The sequence below is a fragment of the Salmo salar genome, chromosome 09 (assembly GCF_965601325.2).
Source record: "Salmo salar chromosome 09, fSalSal1, whole genome shotgun sequence".
Lineage (NCBI taxonomy): Eukaryota > Metazoa > Chordata > Actinopteri > Salmoniformes > Salmonidae > Salmo > Salmo salar.
Window position 1 is genome coordinate 52,943,766 of NC_138299.1, and position 26,120 is coordinate 52,969,885.

The window sequence follows — 26,120 nt, forward strand, 5'->3', positions numbered from 1 at the left end:
ACTGCGCGTATTACCGTAAAACCTAAAGTACTGTATATGTCAAGTAAAAAAAAAAAGAGCGCACACGCGAGAAATAGAGCATTGTTGCATTATTTTATTTATATTTTATTCCGATTTCGGAGGTTGTCTTATTTGATTATAGCTTTACTTCAATGATTGACTTTTAATGTTAAAAGTGAGACATCTAATTTAGTAAAAATGTTTTTAAAAAATCTCATTGCTGCAAACTACTGCATCGTCGGCGAAATGACGTATTATCCGGAAATGGCAACGCAAGCGACGGTTTAGAAAACCATAACAACTCTAGCTAGGTAACTGTCCATTTTCATTTACAACATACTGCCAGAAGGATATTATTAGCTTCATTTACGATATCTTATGCGTTTCGTTTGGATATCGTTCGTGGTTTCTACAACCGGTACACCAATTGTTTTTGGTTTGTTGTTGAAATGTTGCCACTATGACAGAATCGTGATATCAGAATCAAATGTCGCTAGCTAAGAATGCTAGCGTCTTAGCATGTTCTAATAACATCTGGTTCTAGCTAGCTACAATTTAAAATGCTGTGGTTTAGCTGTTGTCCTCCAACATAAATAGACCCCAAACAGTTGAGATGTAGTTGGCTGACAACCTTGGCATACTAAGGAACGTATAACGTAAATGCAGTTAACTTATCAAGGGTCACTTCGGGTTGTACACCCTCAATGTCAATAGTCCCATTATGTAATGTGGATACTTGTGGCAGAAAACAAGACCGTCGCCTTTAAAAAGCCAACTAATATATTTCACCAGTAGGACGGCGGTCATTGGTAGACAGATTGATAGTTTTATTTTGTTGTTGTCAACTTTGGTGTTGATCATGTCAGTAAATGTCAATGGTATTGTGTGTGTGTGTGTGTGTGTGTGTGTGTGTGTGTGTGTGTGTGTGTGTGGGCAGGTGAATAACCGATCATTAAGAGGGACCAGTCAGATGGACAGACATCTACCTGCCTCTCTTCCTACTCATCTAGGAGAGCATCCATGGATCTAACCATGTGACAAAAGCATTCTGCTCACCAACATTTTTCTACCACGCCAAAAGGGGACTAATTTATCTCAAGATGCCTCGTTTGGAAGACGTTGCCAACATTGTTCTGAGGGTGCCATGCATCCTGGTACTGGACTTGCTCTATAAATGTGACATTGATAGCTTCACAGAGCACCTCAGGGCGAAGAACGAAGACATGCTCTTCAAATACAAATATATTATCTGGAACCTGTATTACCTAGGTAACATTCAAACATGTCATCTATGTCCCAAATAGCACCCTAGGGCTCTGTTCAGAAGTAGTGCACTATATAGGGAATAGGGCCCTGGTCAACAGTAGTGTACTATATAGGGAATAGGGCCCTGGTCAACAGTAATGCACTATATAGGAAATAGGGTGCCATTTGAGACAGAACCATTACCATATCATCACAGATTTCTCCAACGTGACTTTAACCATTTGTGTTATCTTTCCTGAAACACACCATTTCACTGTAGAGGATACCAGGGCTGTATTCACTAGCAACTAAACAGAACCAAGTGGAACAAAACAGGGAGGGACATACCTGAATTTGCCCAATGGAAACTCTAGTTTTGTTGAGAAACATTTTCTGTTGGTAGTAATATATGCCATTTAGCAGACTCTTTTATCCAAAGCAACTTAGTCATGTGTGCATCCATTTTACGTATGCGTGGTCTCGGGAATCCAACCCTCTATCCTGGCGTTGCAAGCCAAATGTGGCAAAACGTTTTGCAACGTTGCACATGTTTTGTTGTTGTTGGAATGTTCCAACAGGAATCTGTTCCAAAAACTTTGTAAATAGCAAGGTAGCCAACAAACAACGCAGTTGAAGACCCTGTGGAAAAGTTGTATAGCCGGCAGAATAAAATACTGGGTCGAGAGTGGGCCATTTCATTAAGTTTTTCACTCATCAACGTTTATTCCCGAAAAATGTCTTCTCAGTCTGGTAGCCTGTGGACAAACATTAAGAATAAGCTACGTGGTGAGTTGATGCCTATTCGGCAGCTAGTTAGCTAGGTGAATTGATCATGCTACTTTGTATGCGTTGCTTGTTGGCAACCTTGTATTTTACAACGTTTTTGGAACGTTCCACAAATTATACCCACCTGTGTGTGTATGGGTGTGTGTATGGGTGTGTGTATGGGTGGGTGGGTGTGCGTGTGTGTGTATGGGTGGGTGTGTTGTGTATGGGTGTGCGTGTGTGTTGTGTATGGGTGTGTGTGTGTATGGGTGTGTGTGTGTGTGTGTATGGATGGGTGGGTGGGTGTGTATGGGTGGGTGTGTATTGGTGGGTGTGCATGTGTGTTGTGTATGGGTGTGTGTGTGTGTGCGTGTATGGGTGGGTGTGTGCGTGTGTGTGTGTTGTGTATGGGTGTGTGTGTTGTGTATGGGTGTGTGTGTGTGTTGTGTATGGGTGTGTGTGTGTGTTGTGTGTGTATGTGTGTGTGTGTTGTGTATGGGTGTGTGTGTGTGTGTATGGATGGGTGTGTATGGGTGTGTGTGTGTATGGATGGGTGGGTGTATGGGTGTGTGTGTGTGTATGGATGGGTGGGTGTGTATGGGTGGGTGTGTGTGTGTATGGATGGGTGGGTGTGTATGGGTGGGTGTGCATGTGTGTTGTGTATGGGTGTGTTGTGTGTATGGGTGGGTGTGTGTGTGTGTTGTGTGTGTTGTGTATGGGTGTGTGTGTGTGTGTATGGGTGTGTGTGTGTGTGTATGGGTGTGTGTGTGTGTTGTGTATGGGGGTGTGTGTGTGTGTGTGTGTGTGTGTGTGTGTGTGTGTGTGTGTGTGTGTGTGTGTGTGTGTGTGTGAATACCACTATCAGTGCTGTTGTCTCTGTCCTCCTCCAGGTCATGTGATCAACGCGGTGGTGTTGGTTTTACCATTGAGACACATCATCAAGCTCTACCTCCACATCCTCACCACTCTGCTCTTTTACGTTGGACACCACATCTCCAAGTGAGTGTCTACACTTTCAGACATTGCCATAAAACCATGAAGATAGATTTCAGCAACACAGAATAAAATCAGCTAAGGCTGTTATTAGGAGAGACTAGTTAATCACAAAACCTCAAAATGGCTGACGTTTACTGAGGACTAACAGCTAACACTCCTGTTATAATTTCACAGTTCTTCCCAGACACGCCACAATGCAAATAGATTTTCTATAGCTGTACGGAGTGTGACAACTTCTATGACAGTCTGTACGTCTTGGGTCAATCTTATGAGAACAACTACACTTCCCAGAATGCAAATAGATTTTCTATAGCTATACGGAGTGTGACATCTTCTATGACAGTCTGTACGTCTTGGGTCAATCTTATGAGAATAACTACACTTCCCAGAATGCAAATAGATTTTCTATAGCTGTACGGAGTGTGACATCTTCTATGACAGTCTGTACGTCTTGGGTCAATCTTATGAGAACAACTACACTTCCCAGAATGCAAATAGATTTTCTATAGCTATACGGAGTGTGACATCTTCTATGACAGTCCGTACGTCTTTTTCCTCGTTGTCCATCTTTATAAAACCAGATATGAAAGATGTTTTCCCCTTGCTGTTGTTGACATGGTGAGTGATCGTTGATGTGTTTTCCACAGGGACTATGTCCATGGAGAGGTGCAGTATGGGTATGATGGAGCCCTGTACCTCGACTCTCAGGCCTTCAACCGCTTTGTCTCTTCCCTGACTAGTAAGTCACACACTGACTCTCAGGCCTTCAACCGCTTTGTCTCTTCCCTGACTAGTAAGACACACACTGACTCTCAGGCCTTCAACCACTTTGTCTCTTCCCTGACTAGTAAGACACACTGACTCTCAGGCCTTCAACCTCTTTGTCTCTTCCCTGACTAGTAAGACACACACTGACTCTCAGGCCTTCAACCTCTTTGTCTCTTCCCTGACTAGTAAGACACACTGACTCTCAGGCCTTCAACCACTTTGTCTCTTCCCTGACTAGTAAGACACACTGACTCTCAGGCCTTCAACCTCTTTGTCTCTTCCCTGACTAGTAAGACACACACACTTGCACTATATCCCTTTGTTTTCCAATAGTTATGACTGGCTAACTCACTGTACAAACCATAATATAGCCATTTTTTAAATCTGTTTCTGTGTCTCTGTATCTCTCTGTATCTCTCTGTCTCTCTCTCTCTCTGTCTCTCTCTCTGTCTCTCTCTCTGTCTCTCTCTCTCTGTCTCTCTCTGTCTCTCTCTCCGTCTCTGTATCTCTCTCTCTCTCTCTCTCTCTCTCTCTCTCTCTCTCGCTCTCTCCCTCGTTGGTTTGTGTTTATGTGCCCCTCTGTGTGTAGGTCAGGTCATATTGAGTACGTTGTGTGCCTTCCTCATGAAGACCAGGAAGGTGTGGCTGTTCTCTGCCCACCTTCTGCCCCTATTGGCCCGTCTCTGTGCCATGCCCCACGACACCCTGCTTTTGGTCAACTCCTTCTCCACGGTCCTGACTGGAATAGGTGTGGCCATGTTCCTCCTGTCCAATCTGTTCGTGCCGTACCGGCTGGCCAGGGCAGCCTACTCTGAGCTGCTTCAACTGGAGGTACCGTACTGTAACCCATTCACCACAGTGAGATCCTCTCCTTCTGTTTCTCTCTCTCTACCTATCTGTTTCTCTCTCTACCTATCTGTTTCTCTCTCTCTACCTATCTGTTTCTCTCTCTCTACCTATCTGTTTCTCTCTCTCTACCTATCTGTTTCTCTCTCTCTACCTATCTGTTTCTCTCTCTCTACCTATCTGTTTCTCTCTCTCTACCTATTTGTTTCTCTCTCTCTACCTATTTGTTTCTCTCTCTCTACCTATTTGTTTCTCTCTCTACCTATCTGTTTCTCTCTCTACCTATCTGTTTCTCTCTCTACCTATCTGTTTCTCTCTCTACCTATCTGTTTCTCTGTAACCCATTCACCACAGTGATATCCTCTCCTTCTGTTTCTCTCTCTCTTACTAACCCACTCGCGTTATTCCTCTCGCTCTCTCTCTCTGTTTCTCTCTCTACCTATCTGTTTCTCTCTCTCTCTCTCTGTCTCCTCTCTCTCTCTCTCTCTCTCTCTCTCTCTCTCTCTCTCTCTCTCTCTCTCTCTCTCTCTCTCTCTCTCTCTCTCTCTCTCTCTCTCTCAATGTACAGTGCCTTCACAAAGTATTCATACCCCTTGACTTTTTACACATTTTGTTATGTTACAACCTTATTCTAAAATGGATTAAAAGAAATAAAAAAAATCCTCAGCAATCTACACATAATACCCCATAATGACAAAGCGAAAACAGGTTTTTAGAAATTTTAGCAAATGTATTAAAAATTAAAAACCAATACCTTATTTACATAAGTATTCAGACCCTTTGATATGAGCCTTGAAATTGAGCTCAGGTGCATCCTGTTTCTATTGATCATCCTTGAGATGTTTCTACAACTTGATTGAAGTCCACCTGTGGTAAATTCAATTGATTGGACATGATTTGGAAAGGCACACACCTGTCTATAGAAGGTCCCACAGTTGACAGTGCAAACTAAGCAATCGGGAGAGAAGGGCCATGGTGAGGGAGGTGACCAAGAACCCGATGGTCACTCTGACAGAGCTCCAGAGTTCCTCTGTAGAGATGGGAGAACCTTCCAGAAGGACAACCATCTCTGCAGCACTCCACCAATCAGGCCTTTATGGTAGAGTGGCCAGACGGAAGCCACTCCTCAGTAAAAGGCACATGACAGCCCGCATGGAGTTTGCCAAAAGGCACCTAAAGACTCTCAGACCATGAGAAACAAGATTCTCTGGTCTGAGGAAACCAAGATTGAACTATCTGGCCTGAATGCCAAGTGTCGCGTCTGGAGGAAACCTGACACCATCACTACGGTGAAGCATGGTGGTGGCAGCATCATGCTGTGGGGATGTTTTTCAGCGGCAGGGACTGGGAGACTAGTCAGTATCCTGGGAAAGATGAACGGAGCAAAGTACAGAGAGATCCTTGATGAAAACTTGCTCCAGAGCGCTCAGGACCTCAGACTGGGGCGAAGGTTCACCTTCCAACAGGACAACAACCCTAAGCACACAGCCAAGACAACGCAGGAGTGGGTTCGGGACAAGTCTCTGAATGTCCTTGAGTGGCCCAGCCAGACTTGAACCCGATCGAACATTGTGGCGGATGAATCAGAATTAGTTGGGTAACATAGATAATTAACATGTCTTATCTGCATAATATGCTTATGTGATATACTTGTTATTAGAATGTATCCCTTTGGACTCTGGTGTTGGCAGTTGCACTTCTTCCCTCAGCTGGGGCTCAGTCACTTGGGGCCCAGAGAGGGGAGAGGTCAGGCTTGTCTTTCACATATCCCTGGTGCTATGCGGAATATCAGAAAGGGAAGAGGACAGAATGGAACATTGTCTTCATATGTGAATGTGTCTTTACCTATTCTAAACCATGTGAAGGGATGGCGTGATTAATGAGGAACCAATTACTTGTCTCCACAATGTCTGTGCGCAAGTCACTCCCCTCAGTGAGCTTGTCCAGGAGTGGAGTCAGGAGGGGGTTTACTTGATATGGGAGTATCTAGAGTTGACAATTGAGTTATGCCATTGGATGAGTTGGTGTTTTTGTACTATGAAGTACGAGGAACGAGATTAGAAACCTCGTTTTAGGGACCAAACTGAATGATAATTTATAGCGAATGCTATCTGGCTGTAGATACTCCTCTCTAAAGTAAACAGTCTTTCTTTGTGAACAGTTCCTAAATATCTGTGGTTTGTCATGTCAAAGGGGGGGTGGATCTTTGCTATAAAAGATCTCAGTAGCAATTGTGTTCAACACTCAAAGGGTCATTAGAAATGGCGAATCGTTGAAAGTCAAGTGCTAATGCAAAGCTCTTATTGTTAAAGATGTAGTTTAAGTATAACTCTGACTGGTGTGTGAAGTTTGTAACTCTCCTCATTTGGTAATACAGAAATTAGCCACCACAACATCTTTGGAGAGACCTGAAAACAGCAGTGCAGCAACGCTCCCAATCCAACCTGACAGAGCTTGAGACAATCTGCAGAGAGGAATGGGAGAGACTCCCCAAATACAGGTGTGCCAAGCTTGTAGCGTCATACCCAAGAAGACCGGAGGCTGTAATCACTGCCAAAGGTGCTTAAAAAAAAGTACTGAGTAAAGGGTCTGAATACTTATAAAGATGTGATATTTCAGTTTTTTTAAATTATTAATACATTTGCAAAACATTTATTTTTTTGTCATTATGGGGTATTGTGTGTAGATTGATGAGAATTTATTTTAATTTAATCCGTTTTAGAATAAATCTGTAACGTAACAAAATGTGGAAAAAGTCAAGGGGTCTGAATACTTTCCAAATGAACTGTATGTGAAGTATTACATAAATGAAAACTGTTTGAGCAACAAACATATAGTACAAAAAAGTATATATACAGTTGAAGTCGGAAGTTTACAATTCTATTTTTTTTCATCAGACCAGAAGACATTTCTCCAAAAAGTACGATCTTTGTCCCCATGTGCAGTTGCAAACCGTAGTCTGGCTTTTTTTATGCCGGTTTTGGAGCAGTGGCTTCTTCCTTGTTGAGCGGCCTTTCAGGTTATATCGATATAGGACTCGTTTTACTGTGGATATAGATACTTTTGTACCTGTTTCCTACAGCATCTTCACAAAGTCCTTTGCTGTTGTTCTGGGATTGATTTGCACTTTTCGCACCAAAGTACGTTCATCTCTAGGAGACAGAACGCGTCTCCTTCCTGAGCAGTATGAGAGTTGCGTGGTCCCATGATGTTTATACTTGCGTACTATTGTTTGTACAGATGAACGTGGTACCTTCAGGCGTTTGGAAATTGCTCCCAAGTACGAACCAGACTTGTGGAGGTCTACAATTTTTTTTCTGAGGTCTTGGCTGATTTCTTTCAATTTTCCCATGATGTCAAGCAAAGAGACACTGAGTTTGAAGGTAGGCCTTGAAATACATCCACAGGTACACCCCCAATTGACTCAAATTATGTTAATTAGCCTATCAGAAGCTTCTAAAGCCATGACATAATTTTCTGGAATTTTCCAAGCTGTTTAAAGGCACAGTCAACTTAGTGTATGTAAACTTCTGACCCACTGGAATTGTGATACAGTGAATTATAAGTGAAATAATCTGTCTGTAAACAATTGTTGGAAAAATGACTTGTGTCATGCACAAAGTAGATGTCCTAACCGACTTTCCAAAAACTATAGTTTGTTAACAAGAAATTTGTGGAGTGGTTGAAAAATTAGTTTTAATGACTCCAACCTAAATGTATGTAAACTTCAGACTTCAACTGTATATAACAAAACCAGGGTTGTTTCTAGTCTGACTGGTAATGTTAGTAGTGTGTTTCAGGGTTGTTTCTTCCAGGGTTGTTTCTTCCAGGGTTGTTTCTTCCAGGGTTGTTTCTTCCAGGGTTGTTCCTTCCAGGGTTGTTTCTTCCAGGGTTGTTCCAGGGTTGTTCCTCCGAGGGTAAAATGGTATAGTATCTACTTTCCTGAGATCTGGACTGTTTCTGAAAGATCATCACTTAGTTTTCTCATCATATTAATGGATAGTGCCCAGTCCTTACAATACTGTTCTAGTTAGGACAGGCTTTGTTGTAGCCCCTGTTCTGTTGGTGACAAGATCACTAAGTCATCAGCATTCATTATTTCTTTGTCTTCAGTGTTGTGGTACGAGACCTCAATATCGTGTGTCCGATACATCTCTACTCGGTCTTGTGTCAGTGAACCTATAGGCCTTCAGTGGTGAACCTATAGACCTTCAGTGGTGAACCTATAGACCTTCAGTGTGTGACCCTATAGACCTTCAGTGTGTGAACCTATAGACCTTCAGTGGTGAACCTATAGACCTCCAGTGTGTGAACCTATAGACCTCCAGTGTGTGAACCTATAGACCTTCAGTGGTGAACCAATAGGCCTTCAGTGGTAAACCTATAGACCTTCAGTGGTGAACCAATAGGCCTTCAGTGGTGAACCTATAGACCTTCAGTGGTGAACCTATAGGCCTTCAGTGGTGAACCTATAGGCCTTCAGTGGTGAACCTATAGGCCTTCAGTGGTGAACCTATAGACCTTCAGTGGTGAACCTATAGACCTTCAGTGGTGAACCTATAGACCTCCAGTGGTGAACCTATGGACCTCCAGTGGTGAACCTATAGACCTTCAGTGGTGAACCTATAGGCCTTCAGTGGTGAACCTATAGGCCTTCAGTGGTGAACCTATAGGCCTTCAGTGGTGAACCTATAGGCCTTCAGTGGTGAACCTATTGGCCTTCAGTGGTTCACCTATAGAGGTGAACCTATAGGCCTTCTTCACTATTACTCTACATTGTAGAGTAATAGTGAAGACATCAAAACTATGAAATAACACATATGGAATCATGTAGGAACATTTACATTTACATTACATTTAAGTCATTTAGCAGACGCTCTTATCCAGAGCGACTTACAAATTGGTGCATTCACCTTATGATATCCAGTGGAACAACCACTTTACAATAGTGCATCTAAATCTTTTAAGGGGGGGGGGGGTTAGAAGGATTACTTTATCCTATCCTAGGTATTCCTTAAAGAGGTGGGGTTTCAGGTGTCTCCGGAAGGTGGTGATTGAACCAAAAAAAGTGTTTCTTCAAAGTAGCCACCCTTTGCCTTGATGACAGCTTTGCTCACACTTGGCATTCTCTCAACCAGCTTCACCTGGAATGCTTTTCCAACAGTCTTGAAAGAGTTCCCACATATGCTGAGCACTTGTTGGCTGCTTTTCCTTCACTCTGCGGGCCAACTCATCCCAAACCATCTCAATTTTATTTTCATTTCACCTTTATTTAACCAGGTAGGCTAGTTGAGAACAAGTTCTCATTTACAACTGCACCTGGCCAGGATAAAGCAAAGCAGTGCGACACAAACAACAACACAGTGTTACACATGGAGTAAACAAGCGTACAAATATCGTACAAATAACACAATAGAAAAAAAGAAAGTCTATATACAGTGTGTGCAAATGGCGTGAGGAGGTAAGGCAATAAATAGGCCATAGTAGCAAAGTAATTACAATTTAGCAAATTAACACTGGAGTGATAGATGAGCAGATGATGGTGTGTAAGTAGTGATACTGGTGTGCAAAAGAGCAGCAAAATACATAAAAACAATATGGGGATGAGGTAGGTAGATTGTGTGGGCTATTTACAGATGGACTATGTACAGCTGCAGCGATCGGTTAGCTGCTCAGATAACTGATGTTTAAAGTTAGTGAGGGAAATATAAGTCTCCAGCTTCAGTGATTTTTGCAATTTGTTCCAGTCATTGGCAGCAGAGAACTGGAAGGAAAGGCGGCCAAAGGAGGTGTTGTCTTTGGGGATGACCAGTGAGATATACCTGCTGGAGCACGTGCTACGGGTGGGTGTTGTAATCGTGACCAGTGAGCTGAGTTAAGGCAAAGGTCGGGTGGGTTGAGGTCGGGTGGGTTGTGGACGCCAGGGCATCTGATGCAGCACTCCATCACTTTCTTTCTTGGTGAAATAGCCCTTACACAGCCTGGAGGTGTGTTGGGTCATTGTCCTGTTGAAATACAAATAATAGTCTCACTTTTGACTGGTACTGTATGTTGAAGAGGGGGGGGGGGGGCTTAAGCTGCATCCCTGTCTCATTCCCTGGCCCTGTGGAAAGAAATGTGTGTGTTTTTTGCCAATTTTAACCGCACACTTGTTGTTTGTGTACATGGATTTTATAATATTGTATGTTTTTCCCCCCCAACACCACTTTCCATCAATTTGTATAGCAAATCCTCATGACAAATTCAGTCAAAAGCTTTTTGGAAATCAACAAAGCATGAGAAGACTTCGCCTTTGTTTTGGTTTGTTTGTTTGTCAATTAGGGTGTGCAGGGTGAATACGTGGTCTGTCGTACGGTAATTTGGTAAAAAGCCTATTTGACATTTGCTCAGTACCGTAATTTCCAGACTATTAAGCGCAACTGAATATAAGCCACATCCACTGAATTAAAAAAAAAAGTATTATTTTGAACATAAATAAGCCTCACATGTCTATAAGCCGCAGGTGCCTACCGGTACATTGAAACAAATGAACTTTACTCAGGCTTTAACGAAACACGGCTTGTAACAAAAATAAATGGGCTTTAACGAAACACGGCTTGTAACAAAAATAAATAGGCTTTAACGAAACACGGCTTGTAACAAAAAATACAAAATTAGCAGTTAGCTTTAGTTGTCTTTTTGCACTGAGTCAATTCCTCACGCTGCTGTTTCCAACGTTTTATCATTCACTCATTAAGACCAAGCTCCCGTGCAGCAGCTCTATTTCCTTTTCCAACAGCCAGATCAATCGCCTTCAACTTGAAAGCTGCATCATATGCATTTCTCCATGTCTTTGCCATGATGAGTGTGACAAAATGACTACCGTAATCAGAATGATGGGAAGTTTGAGAGCGCTCGATTTAATCTAAACAGTAAACAAAAAAGTTGTTTGACCTTAACCCGTTCGGAAATTTCATTGGTCTAATGAAAGCTTCATGCCGCCAAAAAACTGAGCACGTCACAGAATGTGGTTTTTGGAGAAAAAAAAATTTGAAAGCGGGAAAAATCCATATATTAGCCGCGTCATTGTTTAAGCCGCGAGGTTCAAAGCCTGGGAAAAAAGTTGCGGCTTATAGTCCGGAATTTACGGTATATTGTTTTCACTGAGGAATGTATGAGTCTGCTGTTAATGATAATGCAGAGGATTTTCCAAGGTTGCTGTTGACGCAGATCCCCCGGTAGTTATTGGGGTCAAATTTGTCTCCATTTTTGTGGATTGGGGTGATCAGTCCTTGGTTCCAAATATTGGGGAAGATGCCAGCTGAGGATGATGTTAAAGAGTTTAAGTATAGCCAATTGGAATTTAAGGTCGGTATATTTTATCATTTAATTTTGTTTACCATCAACACCACAGGCCTTTTTGGGTTGGAGGGTTGGTTTTTTCTCATTTAGTTCATCCAATGTAATTGGAGAATCCAGTGGGTTCTGGTCGTCCTTAATAGTTGATTTTACGATTTGTATTTGATCCCTCTCTTTCTCTCTCTCTCCCTCTCTCTCTCTCTCTCTCTCTCTCTCTCTCTCTCTCTCTCTCTGTCTCTGTCTCTCTGTCTCTTTCTGTATCTCTCTCTCTTTATCCCTCTCTTTATCTCTATATCTCTCTCTCTTTATCCCTCTCTTTATCTCTCTCTCTGTCTCTCTCTCTATGTCTCTCTATGTTTCTCTCTCTTTCTCTCTCTCTCTCTGTCTCTCTCTCTCTTTGTCTCTCTCTCTGTCTCTCTCTGTCTCCCTCTCTTTATCTCTCTTTCTCTCTGTCTCTCTCTCTCTGTCTCCATGTCTCTCTCTCAGGTGATAGAGCTGTATAGACTCCTGGCGGTGACTATCTCCCTTTGGAATCAGTTTGCAGTGCCAGTGCTGTTCAGTGTGTTCTGGTCTGTGCTGTTTGTGGTCCAGCTGTGCTCTTACTCTGTGACCAACAATACAACAGGCAGCCATGAGGGGGTGCTGTTCTTCCTCCTTACAAGGTACACTCCATAGAGATACATGTAAGGTTACATAATTCAGCTAACTTTCCCAACATTCACAGGTTTTCCAGAAATCCTGGTTGGAAGATTCCTAGAATCAGAAGGCAATAAGCAGAAAATTCAAGGAATCCTCCAACTGGAAATTTTGGGAAAGCTGCAACCCTTGATACATTTATGACGCTAGACCTAAAACCTAAGGCTGCTGTGTTTCCTCATCCACCACCATGGTCTCTGTAGACTTCCCCTGACTGGGACAGTCATTAGAGATACATGTAATTCTCTGGTACACTAACTCAACCACTCATATTCTGGGTAGAAATGTGTATTGAGTCTCCTGTAGATCCATGATACCAATATGTGTATCTACATTGCCTTCAGAAAGTATTCATACCCCTTAACTTTTTTCTACATTTTTGTTGTGTTACACCCAGAATTTAAAATGTATTAAATTGAGATGTTTTGTCACTGGTCTACACACAATACCCCAGAATGTCAAAATGGAATTATGTTTTTAGAAATGTATACAAATTTTATGAAAAATGAAAAGTTGAAATGTCTTTGAGTGAATAAGTATTCAACCCCTTTGTTATGGCAAGCCTAAATAAGTTCAGGAGTAAAAATGTGACTGACCGGCACGATTCATTCTTATGTAGCAACATTTTATATTGTGTTTCTTCCATTGGATAAAAGTAGAGACTCGGAGCTAGAAAATGCTATATCAGACACTACAGTTGAGGAAAAATGGGAAAGTAATTCTGCTTTGAAAGTTGATGCACTTGTAAACTCACTTTTCAGAAAATGGCCCTTGAATGTTTTGGTACACCTACAGGAGAGCTCTTCTTTGTCTACACCCATTCAGCATCATTCACACCCTCTTAAGCTTTAGCAACACCCATCTCTTTAATGATTCACATCGGATGCCATGTACTAAACAACCAAGACTAAAGGCTGGTTTATTCTACGGGTGTGTTCGTAAATTCAATCTGGAGTGCCAGAGTGCGCTCTGGGCGTTCATAAATTCAGAACGTTGTCAGATTGTCCGTTTGTAAATTCGGAGCATTTCGCTCTCGGAGCGTTCAGAGCGCACACTGCCAGGCAGTCACTGGATGCTCTGGCCTAGTAGTAGGGGTTGATCCGAGAGTTCTGACCTAACAACGGTAGTCAAGCACCCAAGCTAACGTTGGCTAGCTTGCTAGCTATGTACTTCCAGACACAAATGAGAGAACAGCTCACTCTGACCATTATACTCGCCCTAGCAGAGCTGGTTAGGCTGTTTTTATGTTATCCAGAGCGTTGGTGACTGTAACTGTGCTGCTGGCAACAATTGAATTACAGTTTTGTTTTTGCCAACGTTGACCCACACCGGCCGTATTCAACGGGTGTTCAGCGTTCAAAAAAAATGTGTCAGTTGTTCTGCGCTGTGGCACACTCAGACGAGAGTCCTCTGAAATCGGAGTAAAAAGCCAGAGCAAATTTACCAGCTACGTCAATCGACAGTTGTCGTAGTGACATCATGAACATTCTATTGAAATGGTTACTTGCATAGTGGAGTCTTTTGTTTAGACATGTAGCTAGCTGGCTAGCTAAACAATGAACCAAAATCCCAACTCATAACGTTACTACCCTGCATGAATCTGTAGGTAGCAAACCAATCAGGTTCAATGTTAGCTAGCTAGGCTCTGAGATATACAAATAATATTACTACACAGATCATACAGGTAACGTTAGCTAGCGAGCTAACAGTACGCTTTAACTTGAAATGAAAACAACTTTCTGTGTGTTCTCTTTTCGACTTTTCGACAATCAAACGGCAGAATTTTCTCCATCTCCTTAGCTATCATACTCTAATTCTGCTGATTTCAAAACTCGGTCTTCCAGAAAGTGGAGAGCAACACTTTTGCAGTTGTACTATGTGACATTTTTATTTAAAAAAGCCGCGTTAGAAAGACAGAAGCGTGCTACATGGCAGTCCAATCTGAACTCATCTCTCGGCAATGCCAGCCCACCCATTATCTCAGCCAATCATGGCTAGTGGGAAGGTTCCTGCCTTTTTCTGTGGTTAAACCAACTAGGCTCGTAATTTAAAAATTGTATTCCTATTTACAGATAGCATACAAGTTTGTTATTAAGGCACATGAAAGTTCAAATGTTCCAGAAGGCATTTTTGACCAAAAAAAATGCATTTTGATTTAAAAAAACAAAGCGTGTACTGTATGTTTGGGACAAATCCAACACATCACTGAGCACCACTCTTCATATTTTCAAGCATGGTGGTGGCTGTATCATGTTATGGGTATGCTTGTCATCGGCAAGGACAAGGGAGTTTTTTTTGCTTATAATATTTTATTTCACTCTTTTTTTTTTTTTTACAATAAACACAAACATACATAGACAAAAACAATAGACAATGTAACATTTACATGCATACATTTCAACAAACATTAACATAACAGATTTATTATTGAAAAAAAACTGGCTACAGACAGAAACAACGTAACACAATCTGAAGTGATATGGGGCAGAGTCTTACAAGTTATTAGAAACAACATTAGGTGTTGATATTGTGGGAACATGTGGGTCTGAGCAAGTGTGATGTCATTAATGTTTGTTGACTAGGGAGTTTAAGGATAAACATAAACATACTAGAGGAAAATCTGGTTCAGTCTGCTTTCCACCAGACATTGGGAGATGAAATTCACCTTTCAGCAGGACAATAACCTAAAACACAAGGCCAGATCTACACTGGAGTTGGTTACCAAGACGACATTGAATGTTCCTGAGTAGCCGAGTTACAGTTTTGACGTAGAGATGCAATATAGTTCCAATATAGTTATATATTGCTCCAATATAGTTCGTCCTAATTTCAGTTTGTGACAAAAAAAGCTAATATGTTGTAGAAAATCATTGTACCATCTAAACCGCTGTGAAATATATTTTACTTAACCCAAAAAAATATTTAGTTTTCAGCTGTTTGAAGCTGGTGTACAAAACCAAAAGTAAAAGACATGAAAACTAAATTTAAGATCGGGAAGCATAGAAATAACGTACATAGAACAGATCTACCGCTTCTTAGACTGGCTTTCAATGAGAATGACAGATCTATAACACACAGAACAGATCTACACCGCTTCTTAGACTGGCTTTCAATGATAAAGACTGATCTATAACACACAGAACAGATCTATCGCTTCTTAGACTCGCTTTCAATGAGAATGACAGATCTATAACTCACATTTCTATGTGCATTTGGTCGGGTCGCCCAGAAAAAGTTAAATATTGCATGTTTAAATCGGCTTGGAAATGGCTGTCTAGCAATGATCAACAACCAACTTGACAGAGTTTAAAGGATTGTAAAATGAATCATGTGCAAATATTGTACAATCCAGGTGTGCAAAGCTCTTAGAGATTTACCCAGAAAGAGTTTTGAATTTTTCTTCCACGTTGACATTACAGAGTATTTTGTGTAGATTGTTGACACGAAATGACAATGAGATCCATTTTAATCCCACTATGTATTGAATCCATTTTAATCCCACTATGTATTGAATCCATTTTAATACCACTATGTATTGAATCTATTTTAATCCCACTATGTATTGAATCCATTTTAATCCCACTATGTATTGAATCCATTTTAATACCACTATGTATTGAATCCATTTTAATCCCACTATGTAACACAACCAAATGTGTAAAAGGGGTGTGAATACTTTCTGAAGGCACAGAAGATCAAAATATGATCACATGTCTGTCTGTCTGTCTGTCTGTCTGTCTGTCTGTCTGTCTGTCTGTCTGTCTGTCTGTCTGTCTGTCTGTCTGTCTGTCTGTCTGTCTGTCTTGTCCTCTCCTCTCCTCTCCTCTCCTCTCCTCTCCTCAGTGTCTCTGAGTGCTGTGTCACGCCCTACTCCCTGCTGGGCCTAACGTCTGTGGTGTCTTACCTGGGCCTGGGGCTTCTCAACCTCACCAAGTTCTACCTGGGGGGCTACACTGCAGTACAGAATGACAACGTCATGCACAGGTGGGTTGGGAGCTGGGGGTTGGGTTACACAAGGCAGGTGTCTGGGACTGCATCCCAAATGGTACCCTATTTCCTATATAGTACACTACTGTTGACCAGGGCCCGATTCCCTAAATAGTGCACTACTGTTGACCAGGGCCCTATTCTCTTTTGCAGTGCACTATATAGAGAATAGGGTGCCATTTGGTATAGAGTGAATATAGAATCAACAATACTTCTTTACTCTGTTTCATTATGTGGTTGAATTTCTCTCAGGAGCATCATTACAAGTATTAGTGTGTGTGTGTGTGTGTGTGTGTGTGTGTGTGTGTGTGTGTGTGTGTGTGTGTGTGTGTGTGTGTGTGTGTGTGTGTGTGTGTGTGTGTGTGTGTGTGTGTGTGTGTGTGTGTGTGTGTGTGTGTGTGTGTGTGTGTGTGCGCTTGCCCCCACCAGAGGTGTGACTGAGGGTGTAACGTTGCTGCTGCTGGCTCTTCAGACGGGTCTTTTAGACATGCAGGCTCTGCAACGCACCTTCCTCCTCAGTATCATCCTATTCATCGTCGTCACCTCCACTCTGCAGTCCATGATAGAGATCACAGACCCCATCATCCTGGCCCTGGGGGCGTCTAGAAACAGGTACAGTCTAACCCCGTCATCCTGGCCCTGGGGGCGTCTAGAAACAGGTACAGTCTAACCCCATCATCCTGACCCTGGGGGGAGTCTAGAAACAGGTACAGTCTAACCCCATCATCCTGGCCCTGGGGGGAGTCTAGAAACAGGTACAGTCTAACCCCATCATCCTGGCCCTGGGGGGAGTCTAGAAACAGGTACAGTCTAACCCCATCATCCTGGCCCTGGGGGCATCTAGAAACAGGTACAGTCTAACCCCATCATCCTGGCCCTGGGGGCGTCTAGAAACAGGTACAGTCTAACCCCATCATCCTGGCCCTGGGGGAGTCTAGAAACAGGTACAGTCTAACCCCATCATCCTGGCCCTGGGGGAGTCTAGAAACGGGTACAGTCTAACCCCATCATCCTGGCCCTGGGGGAGTCTAGAAACGGGTACAGTCTAACCCCATCATCCTGGCCCTGGGGGAGTCTAGAAACAGGTACAGTCTAACCCCATCATCCTGGCCCTGGGGGGCGTCTAGAAACAGGTACAGTCTAACCCCATCATCCTGGCACTGGGGGGAGTCTAGAAACAGGTACAGTCTAACCCCATCATCCTGGCCCTGGGGGAGTCTAGAAACAGGTAAAGTCTAACCCCATCATCCTGGCCCTGGGGGCATCTAGAAACAGGTACAGTCTAACCCCGTCATCCTGGCCCTGGGGGCGTCTAGAAACAGGTACAGTCTAACCCCATCATCCTGACCCTGGGGGGAGTCTAGAAACAGGTACAGTCTAACCCCATCATCCTGGCCCTGGGGGCATCTAGAAACAGGTACAGTCTAACCCCGTCATCCTGGCCCTGGGGGCGTCTAGAAACAGGTACAGTCTAACCCCATCATCCTGACCCTGGGGGGAGTCTAGAAACAGGTACAGTCTAACCCCATCATCCTGGCCCTGGGGGCGTCTAGAAACAGGTACAGTCTAACCCCATCATCCTGGCCCTGGGGGCGTCTAGAAACAGGTATAGTCTAACCCCATCATCCTGGCCCTGGGGGGAGTCTAGAAACAGGTACAGTCTAACCCCATCATCCTGGCCCTGGGGGGAGTCTAGAAACAGGTACAGTCTAACCCCATCATCCTGGCCCTGGGGGGAGTCTAGAAACAGGTACAGTCTAACCCCATCATCCTGGCCCTGGGGGCGTCTAGAAACAGGTACAGTCTAACCCCATCATCCTGGCCCTGGGGGCGTCTAGAAACAGGTACAGTCTAACCCCATCATCCTGGCCCTGGGGGAGTCTAGAAACAGGTACAGTCTAACCCCATCATCCTGGCCCTGGGGGAGTCTAGAAACAGGTACATTCACACATGTTCTGGAACAAAACCGTTGTAATTGCAAAATTGTATGTATCGTTGTACACAGATTCTACCCCCCAAGCCGTAAGACTGCTGAACACTTAATCAAATGGCCACCGGACAATTTACATGGTCACTTCACCCCTACGTACATGTACAAATTACCTCGACTAAACTGTACCCTCCACATTGACTCTGTACCGGTACCCCCTGTATATAACCTCCACATTGACTCTGTACCGGTACCCCCTGTATATAACCTCCACATTGACTCTGTACCGGTACCCCCTGTATATAGCCTCCACACTGACTCCCTACCCCCTGTATATAGCCTCCACACTGACTCCCTACCCCCTGTATATAGCCTCCACATTGACTCCCTACCCCCTGTATATAGCCTCCACATTGACTCAGTACCGGTACCCCCTGTATATAGCCTCCACATTGACTCTGTACCGGTACCCCCTGTATATAGCCTCCACATTGACTCTGTACCGGTACCCCCTGTATATAGCCTCCACATTGACTCTGTACCGGTACCCCCTGTATATAGCCTCCACATTGACTCTGTACCGGTACCCCCTGTATATAGCCTCCACATTGACTCTGTACCGGTACCCCCTGTATATAGCCTCCACATTGACTCTGTACCGGTACCCCCCTGTATATAGCCTCCACATTGACTCCCTACCCCCTGTATATAGCCTCATTATTGTTATTTTATTGTTACTTTTTATAATTTTTGACTTTAGTTTTTTTGGTAAATATTTTCTTAACTCTTTCTTGAACTGCACTGTTGGTTAAGGGCTTGTAAGTAATCATTTCACAGTAAGGTCTACACTTGTTGTATTCGACGCATGTGACTAATAAAGTTTGATTCGATTTTTTTGCTAACAACTAGTCACAGCCAACAGGTTCAATGGAAGTTTCAGATTTATACCGTTTCCTGTGACCCTACGGCAGTGGATCTAGACTCCTGTCTGTCAACAGTGACATCTGTCAATATCCACACATTTTAGTCATTTAGCAGTAGTGAGTGATACATCGTACTTTTTCGTACTGGTCCCCCGTGGGAATCGAACCCACAACCCTGCAAGTGCCATGCTATACTAACTCAGGGTTGCTGTCCTTGTAGTTATGGTAATAGGCCAGTGATGTTCTTCCTCGCTCTCTCTCTGTGCCTATAGGAGTCTATGGTGGTGAACTCTCACTCTCTCTCTCTTTCTCTCCTTCGCTGCCTCTCTTTCTCTTTCTCTCGCTGCCTCTCTTTCTCTTTCTCTCGCTGCCTCTCTTTCTCTTTCTCTCGCTGCCTCTCTCTCTCCCTTTCTCTCGCTGCCTCTCTCTCTCCCTTTCTCTCGCTGCCTCTCTCTCTCCCTTTCTCTCGCTGTCTCTATCTCTCTTTCTCTCGCTGCCTCTCTCTCTCTTTCTCTCGCTGCCTCTCCCTCTCCCTTTCTCTCGCTGCCTCTCTCTCTCCCTTTCTCTCGCTGCCTCTCTCTGCCTCTCTTTCTCTCGCTGCCTCTCTCTCTTTCTCTCGCTGCCTCTCTCTCTCTCGCTGCCTCTCTCTTTCTCTCGCTGCCTCTCTCTTTCTCTCGCTGCCGCTCTCTCTTTCTCTCGCTGCCGCTCTCTCTCTTTCTCTTGCTGCCGCTCTCTCTCTTTCTCTCGCTGCCGCTCTCTCTCTTTCTCTCGCTGCCGCTCTCTCTCTTTCTCTCGCTGCCTCTTTCTCTCGCTGCCTCTCTCTCTCTTTCTCTCGCGGCCTCTCTCTCTCTTTCTCTCGCTGCCGCTCTCTCTCTTTCTCTCGCTGCCGCTCTCTCTCTTTCTCTCGCTGGCTCTTTCTCACTCTCTCTCTTTACCTCTCTCTCTACCTCTCTCTCTCTTTACCTCTCTCTCTTTACCTCTCTCTCTCTCTCTCTACCTCTCTCTCTCTCTCTCTCTGCCTCTCTCTACCTCTCTCTCTCTCTCTCTCTCTCTCTCTAGGAGTCTATGGAAACACTTCCGAGGTCTCAGTATGTGTCTTGTCCTGCTGGTGTTCCCAGGATACATGGCATATAAAATCTCCCAGTTCTTCCACATGGACTTCTGGCTCCTCATCCTGGTCTCCAGCTGCATGCTCACCTCTCTGCAGGTAAGACTCAGTCACATAAATGTAGGAGTTATCTCTTAGTAGGCTCTGTTTCTCTGAAGTAAACCACGTTTTTCACAGTCTAGAAATGAATGCTAGACTTTTGTTGTCGTTGTCTGGTCTCCTAGGTGACAGGTACCATGCTGATCTACTTCCTCTTCATGGTTGAGCTGTTCTGTAGTGACCCTATAGACAGCCTGGATGAGATCATCTATTGGGTCAATGCAGGTAACACAATATACCTGTCATGTACCTACCTGTCCTGTAGTACCTGTCCTGTACTTACCTGTCCTGTACCCCCCTGTCCTATACTCACCTGTCCTGTAGTCACCTGTCCTATACCCACCTGCCATGTAGTACCTGTCCTGTATCCACCTGTCCTGTACCCACCTGTCCTGTACTCACCTGTCCTATACTCACCTGTCCTGTATTTACCTGTCCTGTACCCACCTGTCCTGTACCCGCCTGTCCTGTACCCGCCTGTCCTGTACCCACCTGTCCTGTAGGCACCTGTCCTGTAGGCACCTGTCCTGTCGCACCTGTCCTGTACCCACCTGTCCTGTACCCACCTGTCCTGTAGTCACCTGTCCTGTAGTCACCTGTCCTGTAGTCACCTGTCCTGTAGTCACCTGTCCTGTACCCACCTGTCCTGTACCCACCTGTCCTGTATTTACCTGTCCTGTAGTATCCAGTCCTGTACATACCTGTCCTGTACAGACCTGTCCTGTACATACCTGTCCTGTACCTACCTGTCCTGTACACCTGTCCTGTAGTCACCTGTCCTGTACCCACCTGTCCTGTAGTCACCTGTCCTGTACCCACCTGTCCTGTAGTTACCTGTCCTGTAGTACCTGTCCTGTACCTACCTGTCCTGTACCCGCCTGTCCAGTAGACTCCTGTCCTAACACTTGTCTTTGTTATACTAGCTCTGACTTTGCTAATAGCTGCTTTATTGAGGAAAGTTTGTCTTACTATGACTGAGATGTGGTTGTTGGTACCTAGCTACAGTATGTTAAGATGAAGGCCCTCTGGGTAAGAGAGTCTGCTAAATGACTAAAATGTAAATGTGAACCCCAGTCGGCCGTGTGCTGGAGTTCGTTGTGGCCCTCTGGGTAAGAGAGTCTGCTAAATGACTAAAATGTAAATGTGAACCCCAGTCGGCCGTGTGCTGGAGTTCGTTGTGGCCCTCTGGGTAAGAGAGTCTGCTAAATGACTAAAATGTAAATGTGAATCCCAGTCAGCCGCGTGCTGGAGTTCGTTGTGGCCCTCTGGGTAAGAGAGTCTGCTAAATGACTAAAATGTAAATGTGAACCCCAGTCAACCGTGTGCTGGAGTTCGTTGTGGCCCTCTGCGTGGTGGCCTACGGGACCTGGGAATCTCTGTTTGGGGAGTGGAGCTGGATGGGAGCCTCAGTTATCATCATACACTGCTACTTCAATGTGTGGCTCAGAGCTCAGACCGGCTGGAGGAGCTTCCTGCTTAGACAGGAAGCAGCCAAGAAGATCAACTCCCTCCCCCGGGCCACGGCCAATCAGCTGCAGCAACACAACGACGTTTGTGCCATCTGCTTCCAGGTCAGTCATAAAACACTGTATGATGTATCCTACATGTCAACTCTATTCTGGGTCAAAAATAGTGCACTAAAAATGTAATAGGGTTCTATTTAAAACATCTCTATGCATGTTTGGTCATGGCCATCTGCTTCCAGGTCAGCCAGGGTCAAGGGATGGTGTCTATACTGGTCAATAGTTTTAACCTGTTCTGTGAATATGTTTAGGTTACCGTAATAACCCCAATAGATTCACCATCAACTCAATAATGTTATCAATCATGCATAATTTCTCCCCATAAAAAAAGAAGAGAATTTATAAGTCAGGTTTATACCAAATAGTTTCTTGTTACTTTTTTCTTCGTTAAAGCAGGTCCGCTCATTAGATTGACGAAGGTGGTATTTTCTGAGATTAAAGTGACCAACACGCTCCTCCTCCAACAACACATAAAACCTCACATAATTCTGATCAAAAACAATGACAATTTTTTTCTCAAGCCGTGGAATATTGGCTTTTTAGGTAAGCACTGATGCCACCCTATGATAAGCAGTGCTGCTCGAGCAAAATATTTATCTTGTCCATTCCCAACGTGTCTCTCCAGGGTGCTGTTGGAGAGAGGCATCGCTGTGGCGCTTCACCAACTTTCAGTCAAAAATAAAATTATCGAACATAAATCATGTAGCAGATAGAGAAACAGTAGGTGGTATTTTCTGTAATGAGACGGAGAGTTTTTACATCGTGCAGGTTTCTCCCATCGAATAGCCTAACCTAAATGGTGCTTATTCAACTAAAAAATATCCCCAATAAATCCTAAAAACAGGACAAGGTCAAAGTACAATGGACAATATGGAATGGACAATCGGGCCACTCACAACTGCTGTCCAGGAATTTCATCCCGTGGGCTAAACTATCATAATCAGTGGTTTCAAGTTTGTATCCCTACATGTTTGACAAGCTGATCATTGCGAAAAATAAGAATTTTCTGCATTTCCTGCTGTGTAAACACATTGATTCTTATTGCAAATAGGCTCAGGATAACTCCTGTTAAAGTTAGGTCGCTGATATTCAGAGTTTAAATCTCCAAATTGATTAGTCACAGGAAACGGGACTAATACAGTCAATGTAACGGCCTGTTTTACAAATGATGGGTCCTACCACATGGATGGGTCCTACCACATGGATGGGCCCTACCACATGGATGGGCCCTACCACATGGATGGGTCCTACCACATGGATGGGCCCTACCACATGGATGGGCCCTACCACATGGATGGGCCCTACCACATGGATGGGCCCTACCACATGGATGGGGCCTACCACATGGATGGGCCCTACCACATGGATGGGGCCTACCACATGGATGGGTCTACCACATGGATGGGGTCTACCACATGGATGGGGCCTACCACATGGATGGGGCCTACCACATGGATGGGGCCTACCACATGGATGGGCCCTACCACATGGATGGGTCCTACCACATGGATGGGCATTCATAAAGTTCCATTGCTGGCTGACATGGTAAGGCTACACCCCAGTATGCGCGGGGCCAGCCTTAATTTGGCCCAAACATAGACTTCTATAAATTACGTTGTTTCAACTGTCATTCAGAACCAAAAATGAACCTGATTTCAACATCTGGGGAAAACACGTATTTTCAACGTCCGGAAAATATGTCTGTTCAACTTTCATTCAGAACATAAAATAACGTAACTTCAACGTCTGGGGAAAATTCTTATTTTTGACGTCTTTTTTGTTGTTGTCTTATCTGGGGCAGCAGAACAGCCAGGACCAGCCCTGGTTCAGGGAGTTGGTTAAAGATATTTCTGGGAGAGCTTGGACAGGGTTTTGAGTTTGGTTAGTTCCTGTTAGTTCATTTGAGTAATAAACACATCTCTTCCTCTGCAGGAAATGAGCTCAGCCGTGCTGACGTACTGCGGACATTTCTTCCATGGAAACTGCCTGCGTAAGTGGCTCTACGTCCAGGAGACTTGCCCCATGTGTCACCAGGCCATCCGCCCCACTCCGCCAGAAGACTTCCAGGCTGCTCCTACGCCCTCTACAGGGACCGGGCCAGGCCGGGAAGAGGAGAGGAGAGGCTCCAGAGATCAGACTCCAGGCAGGGACGACACACACCAGCCACCAGCTAACCTACCATCCCCAGGCTCCTCAGATCAGCAGGAGGGGACAGAGAGCCTGGGAGAGGGAACCAGTGGTTTAGATAGAAAGGACAGAACAGGACGCCCACGTAGGAAACCTGTCCAGGGTCACCGCTTCAGTTCCACCGGGGACTTTGTAGGCTTTGTCAGCCCAGGCTCTTCTGAGGGTAGTCCTAGTCCAGGGAAGCCTTGGGATGGAACTCATCCTACCAACAGGTCCAACGGTGGAGAGGTTGACTGCACGATCAAAGAACTATTGGTTCTATCTACTCCCAAAGAGCAGATTGGCAGAGTATTCACTAGAGTGAATGAGGCTACACAGAACTGCAGGACTGAGAACAACCTTGTAGTTGAAAACCAATGTGGACCTATGTCAGGGAAAACAACCAGAAAGACCTCGAGGGCTAAAAGTGTAAACAGGATAGGAGATCTCAGTCAACAGAACTATGAACACACGGGACAACCACGGTCACACACTCTAGGTGATGGACATACACAGAAGGATGAAAGCCAATCAGAACTGGACACGCCCTGGGATGTTAAATCTACCCGGCGACAGAGATCTAGGCTAGGTAGTAGTTCTACTAATAGCAGAACGGAGGAGGAGGGATTCCATCACAACAGTACCTTTGCGGAGTGGTGAAGGGAAGCCCCAACAAGTCCACTAAAACCCCCTCCCCCAATGCCTTCTTTCTGTGAAACAACGTTGGAAAACTAATGTCGTACCCTTCAGCTTGCAGTCCGACAATACATGTGTTTATTTAGTTATTTAATTGATGGTGTGTGTATTGGATTGGATTTAGGGGCAAACATGTAAAAACCCAAGATAAGAAATTAAATCTATGAAATACACAATTTATAGATTAGGGCTGGGTGGTATACTGTATTTTACTGTATGGGTCAATGATGAATAAGATTTTCAAAAGTGAAAAAAAAATAAAACAGGGTAAAATATTAATTTTGAAACACTTTGTATGTACCCTATGCATATTCAGGGTTTGTGGCCCAAAAACTGTGAACATTTTGACTGTTAAATTTACCTCCTAAAAAAATATTCAGACTATTATTTCAAGCAAAGAAGAGTAAAAACATGAATATATTCATGGTCTCAAGTATTCAACATCAAAGAAGTAAAACCATTACAGTATAATAAATCTTCACTGGACGATCCCTCATTTTGAACGACTTTCAACAACAACTTCAGTAAGACAAATGAAAACCATATGAAATGTTTCTCTTGTAGACTGAGCTTCTCTGCATTTCTGATACAAAATGATGTTGTTTTTTTAACATTAAAAACACTGGTTGAGCCAAATGACTTATTTTACGGTGTCATTACTCTCACTCACTCACTCACTCACTCACTCAGTGATTTTTATTAATCAATTACCAAAACTGTGACTCAAATGATTGCCATGCAGAAACATTTTATCATGAACATGGCAATGAACTTCTAAAAACAGGATATAAATTATGCATTATGAGGAAAAAAAACTTTTTTGGTCGGTGTGGTGTGTTACCTTTATTTAAATAGGCAAGTCAGTTAATAACACATTTTTTATTTACAATGACGGCCTACCCTGGCCAAACCAGGACGACGCTGGGCCAATTGTGCGCCGCCCTATGGGACTCCCAATCACGGCTGGATGTGACACAGCCTGGATTCGAACCAGGGACTTAAGTGACGCCTCTTGCACTGAGATGCAATGCCTT

At 44.0% G+C, this 26,120-nt stretch overlaps 1 protein-coding gene across 2 annotated transcripts; it reads left to right on the forward strand.

Moving 5' to 3' along the window:
- Nucleotides 1–164: 164 nt before the first annotated feature.
- On the forward strand, nt 165–25,725 carry LOC106611571 (RING finger protein 145). 2 transcript variants are annotated; one of them, XM_045723782.2, is made up of 12 exons: nt 165–311; nt 938–1,269; nt 2,901–3,009; nt 3,654–3,745; nt 4,364–4,605; nt 12,445–12,620; nt 16,498–16,638; nt 17,071–17,253; nt 20,554–20,701; nt 20,827–20,926; nt 22,016–22,272; nt 24,157–25,725. In XM_045723782.2, exons 2-12 carry the CDS (start codon nt 1,101–1,103, stop codon nt 25,048–25,050), a joined length of 2,511 nt encoding a protein of 836 aa, XP_045579738.2. In that variant the 5' UTR covers nt 165–311; nt 938–1,100; the 3' UTR covers nt 25,051–25,725. The 2 variants fall into 2 exon arrangements, with proteins under 2 accessions (XP_045579738.2, XP_045579739.2); XM_045723783.2 differs by having other exon boundaries at nt 268–418.
- Nucleotides 25,726–26,120: the final 395 nt, after the last annotated feature.